This window comes from Phallusia mammillata, chromosome 1 (genome assembly GCF_965637545.1).
Source record: "Phallusia mammillata chromosome 1, kaPhaMamm4.hap1.1, whole genome shotgun sequence".
Taxonomy (NCBI): Eukaryota; Metazoa; Chordata; class Ascidiacea; order Phlebobranchia; family Ascidiidae; genus Phallusia; species Phallusia mammillata.
In genome coordinates, this window is record NC_137252.1 from 28,701,331 (window position 1) to 28,715,269 (window position 13,939).

At 34.6% G+C, this 13,939-nt stretch overlaps 4 protein-coding genes across 4 annotated transcripts; 3 read left to right on the forward strand and 1 right to left on the reverse strand.

The window, feature by feature from the left end:
- Positions 1-82: 82 nt before the first annotated feature.
- LOC145205657 (uncharacterized) lies at positions 83-1,260 on the forward strand. The gene has a single exon (XM_080078395.1). The coding sequence runs from the start codon at positions 199-201 to the stop codon at positions 1,069-1,071; it is 873 nt and encodes a 290-aa protein (XP_079934521.1). The 5' UTR covers positions 83-198; the 3' UTR covers positions 1,072-1,260.
- A 23-nt stretch (positions 1,261-1,283) lies between these two features.
- Positions 1,284-5,880, reverse strand: LOC145205648 (uncharacterized). Its single transcript, XM_080078385.1, has 11 exons — positions 5,566-5,880; positions 5,132-5,299; positions 4,506-4,659; positions 4,338-4,436; positions 4,155-4,279; positions 3,937-4,050; positions 3,690-3,874; positions 2,720-2,895; positions 2,254-2,406; positions 1,902-2,141; positions 1,284-1,605 (listed from the first exon to the last, which is right to left on the reverse strand). Exons 1-11 carry the CDS (start codon positions 5,663-5,665, stop codon positions 1,374-1,376), a joined length of 1,746 nt encoding a protein of 581 aa, XP_079934511.1. The 5' UTR covers positions 5,666-5,880; the 3' UTR covers positions 1,284-1,373.
- Positions 5,881-6,029: 149 nt separating this feature from the next.
- Positions 6,030-9,024, forward strand: LOC145223777 (PMS1 protein homolog 1-like). The gene is made up of 2 exons (XM_080090165.1): positions 6,030-6,994; positions 7,136-9,024. The coding sequence occupies exons 1-2, from the start codon at positions 6,160-6,162 to the stop codon at positions 8,893-8,895; spliced, it is 2,595 nt and encodes an 864-aa protein (XP_079946291.1). The 5' UTR covers positions 6,030-6,159; the 3' UTR covers positions 8,896-9,024.
- A 30-nt stretch (positions 9,025-9,054) lies between these two features.
- On the forward strand, positions 9,055-13,802 carry LOC145223785 (serine/threonine-protein kinase Nek11-like). The gene is made up of 10 exons (XM_080090175.1): positions 9,055-9,232; positions 9,414-9,579; positions 10,042-10,160; positions 10,525-10,716; positions 11,245-11,394; positions 11,504-11,581; positions 11,798-11,878; positions 11,984-12,077; positions 12,270-12,417; positions 12,625-13,802. Exons 1-10 carry the CDS (start codon positions 9,057-9,059, stop codon positions 13,287-13,289), a joined length of 1,869 nt encoding a protein of 622 aa, XP_079946301.1. The 5' UTR covers positions 9,055-9,056; the 3' UTR covers positions 13,290-13,802.
- Positions 13,803-13,939: the final 137 nt, after the last annotated feature.

Below are 13,939 nucleotides of genomic sequence, written 5' to 3' on the forward strand. Positions count from 1 at the left end.
GGGTAGTTGTGCCCAAAAATTATCACAATGTTAGTTAAGCGTGACTGTGCATTAGAGCGTGATTGTTTGTAAACTTTGCAAACGCGGAAGCTAAATTCTTTTTAAAACTTTTGCACTAATTGCACCTTTCTTTGTTTAATAGGAAAGCTTATTCATTTTTTACTTGATGAGCAAATTGATGCTTAGAATTCAAAAGTAATGAGGGTTACGGGCTCACCAAACTTATTTTCTACATGTGAAGATACATATTACCGGCGCCTGATTTCAAAAGAAAACATAATTGCAGGTGCATGCGGAATGATCACATTTCCAGCGACATTGGGCATTTTTCAACACGTGCTTTGGAAGCCTTTGAAAGTTGCAGCACACAGTAAACTTTCACCAGTTTGTGGCCTTTTGTCCGTTGGAACAAGTGCTCTTTTATCTTGCTTTATGGTTTCCACTGTTCATGATGCATTTCTTGGTGTTTTTCCTATGGTAAGCTTGACAAATCAGGATGCAGTTACATTCACATTATTGTCACTAACTCAGTATTACATGTTCTCAAAAAGTTTTTCAAGAACTCTTCCAAGTCATGTTTTAAAACCAGGAGCATTCGCAAACAAGTTTATTGAGCTTGTAGACTATGATGTAAAGGTAACAAAATCTCAGAAATGCCAAATTCAGTACATTGGTAGATCGCATGGCTGCCATACATGCGGTAAAATTTATTCACCATTTTATAGTGTGTACAAGATTACTTTGGCAAAATTAAATCCTGAAATGTTTAAAACAAGAGCTCTGTATTATGCTGATCATTCCCCACCCATGGCACTAGCCTATGCAAAGGGTAAAGGCAAAGCCAAAGGAGTACTTTATCCTCAATGCCAATCATGCTCTAACCTTCAGTCTTCATGTGTTCGCACTGTACTTAAATCTACTTTAATAAAACTGCCAGCCCAAGGATTTGTCACACACTTTTTTCGTTTTAAACTTTGGAAAATATGGCTACCATGGCCACTGATCGTGTCTTCTGATTCCATTCTTCAATTGGGTGCAGATTGTGTGCAATTTGTCATTGACAGGTTATAGAACATTGTCTTTGTTTTATGTGTATGATATTTTATGAATCATGGTAGTGCCTAGTGGGACATATTTCACTGTGCAAATTTATGCATTCCTTTTTTCAATCTTTCTTTATGTTCTTTGCAAAGTATAAGAAATATTTATTCAGTGACGAAATAAATATATAACACCTCAATACATTAATTTTTGAAGATAGGATGTGTTCACAGTGTTGCAATTGCAAACAAAGTGTATAAAGAATGCAGGTAAAATCTTACATAAGGATGTAGAAATTATATAATGATCAATTGACAAAATGGATAACACCACTAAATTGATGCAGGGGTTTGTGCACGGTCAGTTTCGGTGTTACTTGATGTTCCATAAATCAACTCAGATATTTTTGGGCCAGTGCTTTGGATGAACTGACTGTAACAAAGTGGTGAACAGGCTTGGAATATGAATGGCATCCGCTTTATGCCCCAGATTTCACTGCATGGACGAATGATTCTTAGTCCAGGTCCATACATCTCCTGACCACAGCAATCACAATATGTGAAACTGGAAGAAGAAAAAAACATTTTTTTATGTTGTGATGTCAGAAATTGTTGACCATAGTAATGTTTAGACAAGAACTGATTTTTAAACCAACAATAACACTGTTAGAACTCATGGAAAATGTACTGGATTTGTATGAAAATGGAACTACAGTTTAAGTACTCCATTATGGTCAAATTTCCTTAACTCCAAAAAGGTAGCTAGATTCGTAGGACAAGCAAAGAGTTTGTTTAGATATTTATTGTCGACTTGCTGAAAAGGAAAATTGGCCTCTTAAAGTTGTGTGTTAAAACACCTACTTTTGCAGGGTAACAATGACTTTTTCAGGAAATTGTCCATAGTTTTCAGGCACATCTTGAATGTAGTTACGTTGAAGTGACAAGCAACACAGATCAGATAGGCGTTGTGGGTCATTCTTGGAATTTTCTCTCCAAAACAGGGGACTCATAAAGTTGTTTCGAAATCTCATTCGAAACAGGTTTAATCGCAGAAGACCACATGGTAAACCTGGTAGTTCATTTCCCTCAACATTAAGAAACCTGTGTAAGATGAAGATTGCTTTACATATCCCTACCAACATGTTCAACCATTTATATAAACTTTCAATACATTCCCGTTTTGTGCAAAAAAAAATGTGAAAAAAAAACTTGCCTTAAATTTTCCAACTTTTGAATTTCATTTGGTAAAAATGTCAACTTATTGTAAGACAAATCTAAAAACTCCAAACTCTTCAATGAAAACAACGATATTGGTAAAGCAGATAAACAACAGAAGGAGAGGATCAAGGTTCTTAGTCTGTGAAGTCTGGACAAACAAAAAACAATTTCTTTAGTCACTCAAATTAGTTTAAATGCAAAAAGTAGTAGATACCTTTGTAACAAGAACAAACGTTTCAACTTGGACATTCGTTTAAAATATTCATAATTTTAATATTTTTCAAAAAAGATTGATAAATACAAAGTTAACTGGTCAGAATTAAAACTTTGCTAATAGAATGCATGGAATGTTTAAACTGTATTTCTTGTCTTTAGCTCTGAAAATTAATGACGCAATGTAATTTATTACTATATATCTGTCAACAAAAACACAACGATTAAAAATATTGTACCAACAGTACCTGCTTATGTCAGCTGGAATGTCACGTAGTGGATTGTCTCGTAACTTTAAAACATGCAGATCTCTACAGAACAAGATCTCTTGTGGAAAATCCGAAAATTCATTGAAAGACAAATTGAGATAAACCAAAGAGTGTGCGAGGGGATGCAAGTCTGGGAGACTGGATATAAAGTGAGCCTGTAACACAGAGCATTGTGCATAAATTGTAAAACTACCAGTTGAATTCTTTAAAAAAACAAATTCATGAAGTGTAGTAGTTATAAATACTGTTTCAATTAAAATAATGTGGTAAAAACCAGGGCTTGAAGTTAGTAAAAATTTTAAAGGCCTTCTGATTGTCAATAGGAAAAGAAAATGTTCCCTCTCAAACATGCTTGATTTACTGTTATTTTTTGACATGCTGATGGGCATAAAAGTTCATAACATTGGTCTATATTAATAGTGGTAAATAAAACTGAACAAAAATCATAAATGACTTGTGATTTTTTTAAATTTCTCCCCAGCCCTGGTAAAAACTAGTGATGCACCGAAGTTTTGGTTGGCCAAAACATTTTGACCGAATAATCTGTTTTCCGATGTTTCAGTTTCGGCCCGAACTTTTTAAAAAATCAGGCCAAAACCAAACTTTTTGATTGCATGGAATTATTACCTAAATTTTTATTTTCGCCAATGCGAAACATCATAAACTAACTATTTGTTGTATATATAAAATACGAGCCACGCTGTCTGCAAAATTTTACAAGTTTAGTAAAGCTTCTGCATTGTAAATGTGATTTTGGTTTGTCATAATTGAGTTCACTTGCATCAACAACACAAGGTTCAGCTGAAATCATCTATAAGAACATGATTTTAGATTTGGCCTCAAGGCCGAATATTCGGTTTCGGCCTGAACCTTTTTAGGCAGGTTCGGTGCATCACTATTAAATGCCACAGACAGTTTAATACTAGTTAAAATGTAAAATCATACCCACCTTCAAACTTAGAACAAATCCACCTTCCATAAGGCAAATTAGTATTGCTAGTTCTGCTGGAGTTATAATGGAATCTGAGGGCTCATCTTCGAATGGTGACCCAGAGCGTTTTGCTCCTTGGAAAATTTTCTCTGTTGCTTTTGTGAAAATGCACATTTGTGACTTTACCCCAATTCCTTCAGAGTCTGAGCATAATTATATATTTTTAAACTGATGTTAAGTTTTGGTATTGTGTAATATCTATTACCTCCCATTTCATGTATTTCATCTAATACGTCTTCTAGTTGGTCACTGGTTCCAAGACGACTTGGAGAAGTCAAACCGAGCTCCTCCAAACGTTCTTGTATCACTTTCTTCATTTCTAAAACAATATTTTTGTCTTATTTCACCTACATCCATTATGTCTCAAATAGGCACCCTTTAATAAGTTTTTCAAAAATTGTTTTAGTCTTGTGATATTATTACCTAGGAGCACCTGTCTCCTTGGGACACGCTTTTGTTTGGGTTCAATTTCAGATTGTTCAGCTAGGTCAACTTTTGAAACTGAAACTGGTCCATCAGAATCTTTTGCTTTGCTTACTTGCAATAATCTACAAAAGTACAAAACTGTTTCCAACTGATTGATAAAGTATTTTTTGCTAAACTTACTTTGTTAGTTTTACATAGTTTGCTTTGGAGAGTATAGCTTTTCTAATCATGGGTCGTGGTGCAATAGCTTGGTGATTATGCTGCAAAAAATCATCTAGTCTAAAAATGAGGAAAAAAACATTGTAATGTTTTGATTTAATCTAAATAAAAAGCAGAATATTTTTTTGCCTGAAATCTGGTTCTTGGTAATACAAAGAATCATCTGGGAGAATATATTCACGCAAAACTTCTGATGGACGTTTTGGTTCTCGCACAGGAAAGGGATCAGGCCCTCTTGGTTTGTAAGGCACAATTAAGTTTTTCTTTATTGGCACAGGATCAACTATAATCAAATAAGGGCAAATTTGAATGCATCAGTGAAATTGGTTGCTGTTTTTACACAGGTAATGATTAATTTTAATTCCCTGGTCCATTATGAAACTTTCGGCAAAAAACAAACACATTTATTGTTTTACCACTGCTGTAAAATCTATCTCAAATATGTATATGCTGTTTGTTTACATATCGTAACATGGTGTTTTTATATTCTATTCAATATAAAGAATACCAGTAGGGCCAATAAATTAGTGGGTTGGCTGGAAAAACAACACTCAGTTAACAAATCGCAAATACAACGCCAAATGACCTGACTTTGTATAGAAGCTATCTGACATTTTTTTTAATACATTTAGTGTTAGGAAATGTTTGTCTTGTCTTATTGTTAAAAACTTAACTGTGCAAGAAAAATGCAAACTTATTTTTTTTCCAAAGTAAGTAATATGAAAGCCATTTAATTGTTCACTCAATATATTTACTGAAATCATCAGAGTTCATTGGGTAGGTAATCATCTGCTTGGCTTGATATTTGGGTTGATGATTAGATTTTGCAACTGGTAGGAAGTCTGACTGCATAGTAGGAACTGGTGATTGCATTCCATCTTGCAGTTGCGAGCTTGGAATCATTTGCAGCTCAGGTGAAGCATCTAACATGAAAATGTATTCGTTAGATGACAAAATGAAATTGTGTACATGGGCAGCAAATTGTCTACAGATATACATGTTTCCTGTTACCTGAATTTTGTAAATAAGCATTTTATTCCCAGATAGAAATAGCTTTATACCAAAAAAACAACGTTTTCATCTGAATACATAAAGTATCTTTAGGCAAAAAATAAAGTATTGTAAAAATTGATCCGAAAGGATTGGTGATACTTGATTTCGAAACATACAAATTTTACATAAAACTTACGCAGCCTTGAGGAACAATTACTTGCGATGGGGGGCAAAAGTGGTCTGTTTGAAGGTTTGGGTGGTCGCGGGCGTCGAAGTAATACACCTTTAGAAGACATCGTTTGCCTGGTTTTGAATCAACAACACGGCCAAATTCTACATTCCAACAAACGATCTTAATCAAGTCAAAACATAATCGATTCTCATATTTCACATAATTGACCGATTTGGCTTCATTAGCTCCGTGGTTGCTAAAGATCTTGTTTTCTGGTATCCGCTACGCCTCTTGGTGTCGCAATAAAATTTTAGTTTCAATTTTTTATTGGTAACAAGGTATTATTTTTGTTAAAAAGTTCTATGTAAAGTATAATGTTTACATTTTGAAGCATTATTAGCTTTCAATGGCTAAGATGTAAGCTTCAACTCAACTCGTCATGTACGGTAAATGTTAAAAAAACGTTTGCAGTCATGCATGCAAAAAGCAGTCATGCATGCATTTGTTACGTTGTTGACAGCAGTTGTGTTGGCAAAAAGAATGAAACGCTTGATTTTCTACACTTTTTTACGGTAATTCTACTCGTTTTTGTGGTAAATTTCTGTATAAGCGTTAACAATGAACAAACTTGGCAATGAAACAGTCAGGTTAATATCAAGCACACAAGTTATTACAAGTGTAAGCAGTGCTGTAAAGGAAGTAGTGGAAAATTGTTTAGATGCTGGCGCTACAAACGTCGACGTTAAGTTGGAAGATTTTGGGTTGGAAAAGATTGAAGTACGTGATAATGGTTGTGGCATAAAGGTTTGTGATGTACCTTATGCTGGTCAAAGACATTACACATCCAAGATACAGACACATGATGATCTGCAATTGCTTACGACTTACGGATTTAGAGGGGAAGCCTTAGGTTCACTTTGCGAACTTGGTGATGTTACAATTTGCACCAGAACTAAAGATGAACTGCATAGTACACTGTACACACTTAGTTCAAGTGGAATAATAACAGGCACCAAACCATCTCATGCACCTGTTGGTACTACAGTCATAGTTAAACACCTTTTCAAAAACTTGCCAGTGAGAAAACAGTTTTATAATTCAACCAAAAAGAAAAAGGAGCAACTCAAACTGACTGAGGATTATCTCATGGCTGTTTCACTTGCGCACCCAGGATGTCATGTTCATTTTTCAAACAATAAAATGTTAGTATGGCAGAAACCAAGGGCATCAACAGTTCGGGCAGCCTTGGTCAGTGTACTGACTTCATCAGTGGCACGGAATATGGTGGAAGTTCACAAAAAGGATGGATTAATTTCAGTCCAAATGTTTTTGCCGAAGAACTTGCCTTCAAGAAAAAATCCACATCGGACCTTTTTGATTGTCAACAGCAGACCAGTGAGAGACAAAGGAATTGACAAAATCTTGCGTAAACATGCAAATGGGGATGACTCAGGTAAGTTAATTATATTTTTGTAGTTAGTTAGTGTTTTGATATATTTTATCAACATGTGAATCGTGATCAGCTTGATTGGATAACCTTAAGTCATGTTACGGCTGTGATAGAATATTACCTTTTTTATTTATGTTTTTGTAGGCTGGCCTGTTTGTCTTGTGATTATTCAACTACCAACTGAGACTGTTGATGCTAATGTTAATGCAAACAAAACCCAAGTCATTCTTAGTCAAAAAGAAAAAGTATTGGAACTCATTGAAAGTATGCTTGTTGACTTTTATGATGCATCTTCCAGATGTGAAAAAGCAGGCAATGAAAGCAGTTTTGGTTCAAGCCTTGCAAATAGTAACAGACATTTGGATAAGTGTCCAGCTGTTGAAGCAGTTGAGAAAACAATACCTGTGGAAAAAAGCAAAGAAGACACTTCTGATTCTAACAATGAAAATTTAGAACCAAACATGCTACATCATTCTTCAACTTCTAAAAGTGCTGAGTTCAACAATAATCGGTTTGAAGCAAACAGGCAAAGTAGTCTTTCTGAAATTGTCCTTTCAAACAATATTGAGTGTAACATTATGGAAATTCCCCCGAACAGCCCCTCACATACAAGAGGCGATGATAAAAATAGTCCTGGTTACAATCAAACGGAAATAAATGTTTTACCAGATTTTAACCTTTCAGATGATCAAAGCAGTGTGAGTTTATCTTCCAACTCAAATAAAAAGCCTTCAGAAGAACTGTGGAGCAGAGGAGATTTGCTTCAGAACAAAAGTGTGCAACCAGTAAGAATTTTAGCTGGGGGCAGGAGTGCATTATCCAATGTTAGCAAGACACCTTCAAGAAAAAGATCACATAATGACGATAGTATGCATCAAAGCACACTAGACAATTTGGTAACTCCAAACAGTAAGAAGCCACGCTCTGTATTTGAAGTGAGTGGTGGCTCCAAAAAGTTTGATGCTCTGCCTGAAGAAAAACAGATGCAGTGTATTTCTGTTGCTGGCACTGAGTGGGACAACTATCAAAAACAAAAGAAAGCTGAGGAGCGAAAAAGTCGGAAATTGAAACCCACAGAAAGACACTCATTCATCAAACCAACCTTGTCTGAAGATGAAGTTGAAGAAGGCGAGTCTGAGGATGGGGATTTTCCCATCATTGAGAAGATGATTGATACAAACTATGGAAGCTTGAAAAATAACATCCATGAATTGATTGTACTAGAGCAAGCGAATTCTACCTCTAAACAAAATCAACCACATTTTATTGCATATTTGGCAGAAAAATCGAATGTAGTGTTTAGAAATGGACCCGCTCTCTTTGTTGCGAATTTAATGCGTTTAAGTGAAAAAGTTGTGTTTACCAACCTTTTGGAAACTTACAAACTGCAATGTACAAAGCTTGACAGTCCAATTGCGCTTGATGAAAAAATTGTTGGACCTCAGGGTTTGGATGTGCTAGATCAATTAAAAACCACAAATGTTGATAGCATGTGTCCTGATGCAGAAATACTGGATCCTAGAATAACTTCAAATGGTTTTAAAGTGCAGAAAGTTGTTAAGAGGAACACTGGAAGGACTGTGTATTATCTATGTTCAATGACACTTTCTGTACCCTACTATTCCGTACAGGAACTAAAGGGTATTTTGTCAAAGCTGCATACAAACATGGATCTATCTGTTAAAGAAAGCCGCCCTTCTTGTGTTGTGTACTATTTGCAAGGTGAAGCTGCCAGAATTTCGTGGGCAACTCCTCCTTCTGATGACCATGCTGTAATAAGTAGTGATCTGGTTAGTGTGTTAAAGACCAGTAGCAATGTGGAAGAATTTTTAGGACTAAAGTGCTTTCATTCAAAACCAATTTTTCACAAGTTGACTTACTTGAAGCGCTACAAACATAGTTAAACTTAAAGTGAAAATCTAACTGTCAATTTTTATGCAGAATTTTATTTCAACATACGCTTTTCTATTTTACCCCAAATTATGTGAATATTTTTTCAAAACCTTCATGCTTCATTTTGTAACTATTGCAGATTTTTTAACATTAAGTGCAATTTTAATCAAACATGCCTTTGCCGAGCAAGTTACCTGATGATTTTGGGAAAAATGCCGAAAAAAGTATGAAGACATCTGCGCCACTTTTGGCCAACAGATACCTTATTACAAAAAGAATTGGCTCAGGAAACTTTGGGACTGCATTTCTCGTCACAGACAAAAAAGAAATTAATGAAAAAGACAAAATGTACAAGTGTTTTAAAGTATTGTAACAATTGTTTGATTTACCATACTTTATTAAAATGTTGTTGTTTTTAACTACAGCAGCTTTCCAAAACTTTATAGATTTTAAAATTTATAGATTTTATATTTGCAAGCTGTTTTAGAATTTTTTCTCATTTTTGATCCTTGCTAATTTTCTGTTGCAGGAAAGTGCTCAAACAAATAACAGTTGGTCCCTTGGACCCTGGGGAGACGGTTGATGCAATGCAAGAGGCCAAGTTACTTGCTCAGATGCGACACAAAAACATTGTACAATTTCACCAAAGCTTTCTTGATGGACATTTCTTTTGCATCATCATTGAATACTGTGAAGTAAGGACTTATTTTAGAATTAGGGCACAGTATCTAAATCTTGGTTTGAAGTCCACCTGGTTAGGGTTTGGTATGTTGTTGTTTTTTACAGCTAAGGCCAGAAAAATGTCATCCTGCATCATGTGCATTTTTGTTGTTTAATGTTAAAAAAGACAAAACAGTCCTAAAAAGTTTTTATGTCAGGTAAAGTAGGAAAACCTTATATAAAGCATTTTCAACATTGTACACGATCCAAGTAGGCCCTTTGAACACGTTTCCAGGTTTTATTGCTATCCAGCCATTCATTCAAAACTAAACCACACTTAAATCAACAGAAAGACAAATAGTTTCAAGTTTGTCAACATTGGCTTCAGTGTGGGAGAGTCCTCTTGTCATCGACTTAGAGTACTAGTAAAAACATTTGCCAAGATTATTGAATGATACGGGTTGTTGTATGTTAACAAATCTTCTTTGTTTTTGTAGGGCGGTGACCTTGAATGCAAGTTAAAGGACCAGAAAAAACTAAACCAGCTAATTCCTGAAGCCCAAGTTATTAAATGGATCAAACAGTTGCTAAAGGCTCTTGAATACATGCACAGAAAGTATGCTGACTCCTTCTTTGTGGTTAAATGGTTTATGCCACTGAAGTTGCATTTGGTGTACAGAAGCAGCAACATGTTGCTGTAATGCCAATGACTAAAGTATTTGCAACTGAGTACTTGCAACTAATATGCGGGATTAACAAGATTAAGTATAGTGATTAAAATAGTCAGTGGTGTCCGTAGTCATTATTAAAAAACATAGGCAGAAATTTGCATGGTTTATCATTGTCATGTTTCATGCTTCAGTTTGTGAAATTTGCTCTTTCACATCTTAAATATTTTTACAAACCAATTTTTTGATGTTTGTTTTGCTGAACATTGCAAATGCAATCCTAAAATAATCCAAGCCTTGATTGACCACCAGGCGAATTTTACACCGCGACTTGAAGACCAGAAACATCTTTCTGAAAGACAATGAGATTAAAGTTGGTGACTTTGGAATTTCCCGGATATTGTTAGGAGCATCAGATAAAGCCAGCACATTTGTTGGCACTCCATACTACATGAGTCCTGAAGTCCTGAAACATGAACAATATGATGAGAAATGTGACATTTGGTAAATATACAAATGTTTTCTTTGGGAGTTAAACGTTTGGAAAAAAACAATTTGCCAAAAACATTTGAAACAATGCATCGTAAAAATATGCTGTTTAAAAGTAAAATAATACTTTTGTTATCCACATAAACTAGGTTCATTGAAAAAAGCATATTTATGCTATTTGCAATATGCTATAAATTTGACAAATAATAGGCTTGAAAGGAAATATGCAATTTACCAGGATTCAAACATTTAAAACCATCTGTATTCTAGAGCGCCATACTGAATATAGACACAGTTTGTTTACATAGGGAATGGCATTTGTTGAAACTGTTCATCACCTTTGTTATAGTGGCGGTACAGCTATGGTCTAAAATTTTCATTTTGAACCTTAGTTTTGTACAAACAAGCCACATGACTATGTCTACATACCTGTGGTCCTCCTCGAATCAATTTAATTTCTGGGTCAACTGATGCATTAACACAAATCAAAACAAGTGCATTGAATTGGAATGGAATTTTCACGATCGTTTTTTGTTTTACCAGGTCTCTTGGCTGCGTTTTGTATGAAATTTGTTGCCTTGAGCATGCTTTTGAAGGGACAACCTTGATGTCTGTTATGATGAAGATTGTCTCAGATCACACTCCTCAATTGAACAAATCATATTCAAGAGCACTTAATAATATTTTAAGCAGGTTAGATATTATATTTCTCTTCATGTGGTTTAACATAAGGCTGTAAAGAGCTAAGTTAAATATTTCAGTATCTTATTGGCATGAACTATTTGCTATTGTAACTTTTCAGAATGCTGGACAGGAATCCTGAAAATAGGCATACTGCTGCAGCAATTTTACAACATGTCATGTTCGAAAAGCCTAATGGGTAACAATATATTTTTGTCTTCGAATGGTTTGTGTATAAATAGGCTTAAGAGTCTCTCTCATGCAACAAGAACCTTTTTTTACTTGGTCTCACTTGTTTCTCTTTATGGTTTGTCTATGCACATTTAGTATGAAAAAAGACTGATGGATGCATTAATTTTTTAAGATTACATCATTTTTCGCATTTGTTTGTAAACTGTTTTGTAATACCTCACAGGGCAATACCTCACATGACTGCTCGCGCCCGACTGAGATTAAAGAAACAGAAGGAGGCAGATCAGAGAATGCAAGATCTAAAGTAAGATTTACATTTTATGTATAACTCTCTATGTGGTGTTTTTGTTTAGTATTGCTGTTACATAATATTTGCACAAACCAAATCTTCTTTGTATTTTTCTTGCAGAGAAATGGCTAAAACCCAGATTGAGGAGAACCAAAGACTTCGAAAAGCATCCCAGGAAAGAAATTTCCTGAAATCTTCTTTAGATTCCAACATGGTAACTATTTGGAATGTGCTACTAAAAAGTTTGCTTTAAAAGTTTGTAAAAAAATATTGTACAATAAATAACACAATGACCCTTACCAGACACAGTTGTAATTCTTATGTTTTTGTCCTGTTGGATTTGCATTTGTTTTTCTTCAATACTAAAAACCTTAGCTGTGTAATTACATTCATTTTTTTATTGTAGCAAGTTGGTGGAAAAGTCACTGAAATTGAGGAAGAAAATGGGATGAATGAACCAGAACTAGACTTAACAAATCTGTCAACAATTAAAGATGTGGAGGAGGAACTTCATGGGACAGTTACCTTCAAACCTTTGAACGACAACTATGATGGTTAAAACCTCATGAGTTTATTTATTGCTTTAACAGTTTGCATTCTACTATAGCATTTTCAATTTAAATTAAGCTGCAGACAATTTACACTGCTTTGACCTGTAGGGTGTTGTCAGTGCAGTTATTATTAATCACAAAGAAGAGTTAATGTAAAAAATCAAAACATGGGTTTTAAACATTAAAGAAAAAAAAAAAAATATTTTTTAGATGCTGAAAATCCAAGGAAAAATAGTGTTGTTAAACCACTAGCTCCATCTGTAAGTACGGAAGAAAATGCAGACAATTTTGATCCTGAGTCAACTGATGAAATGATTCAAAGCCTAATCCGGGATGGAGTGATTCCGGAAGAAGCAGATCTTGCAGATACATTTTATTCCACTAATGATAACTTTGAAAGCATCTCCTCTGAAGAAGAGGATCTTCCTGATGAGCACTTGGACTATAATGAAGTAGAGTACAGGGATTTAATGGGGCTTATGGAAGGTGTCCTTGACCTTGATGAGACAACAGTAACCGTAAAACCTATGTCCGTAGCCCGGACATCCGCATCTACCTCTAAAACAACACATGTTAAAGAAACAACCGACAAAAATATTGGCATTGAAATTTCTGATAAAGAAATGAACCTTACTATGTTTAATACAAATATCAGAACTCAAAAAATTGAAAAACTTCGGAACAAGTGCAGGGAAGGTATCAGTGATGCACTTTTTGATAAAGCCTATGATATAATGCGGCACATGCGATTTGATGATATTTCAACAAATGATGAAAATATGAAAATCATTGAAAAAGTGAAACACATTTTGCCAGACAATAACAAGTGTATGGACTTTGAGCAACTGATCTATTTGGAACAGCAGAAATTTTAGATTTTTTTGCTTATTTTTCTTGGTGTTTGAATTTAAACAATTTGACTTTCCAATGGATTTGTGCCTTTAGTTTGTGTTTTTAGTGTCTTGGTTTGAAAATGTTAGTTTAAAGGGTATCACTGATTTATTGACTTTTGTTTAAGTGACCAAATCTACATGTGCTGATAATCAGGTGTTAAAACATTTTGTATTAAAAACCTGTGATCGTGTGCAAAATTGATTTCTGTAGTATGAATTGAAAAAAATAGCTGTTGCCCATTTTTATTTGATTCTTATTCAATGTGTTTAATATAGTATTGCTACAGGTTTACAATGTATTTTAGTTTTTTCTACAATCTTGTAATTAGTTGGTACTGGCAATTTCGCTTCATATAATTGCGTTTGATCACTGTTTTTATTCTTTTTGTACATACTTGAGATTATGCAAATGTTGCCTATCTGGTATATTCTTTATTGTTTTATTTTGTTTGGGCCTAGTGGTTTTTGTGGGACAAAAATAAAATTAGATATATACGAAGGTGTGTTTTTGATTCACAAAACATGGCGAAGGTTAGTAGTCAAACGAGGATCAATACTTATTTATTGCCTTGATTTATTTTATTTTTGTGTAATATTTCTATGGCGGGACGCGGCAACTGGAGACCTCGTTT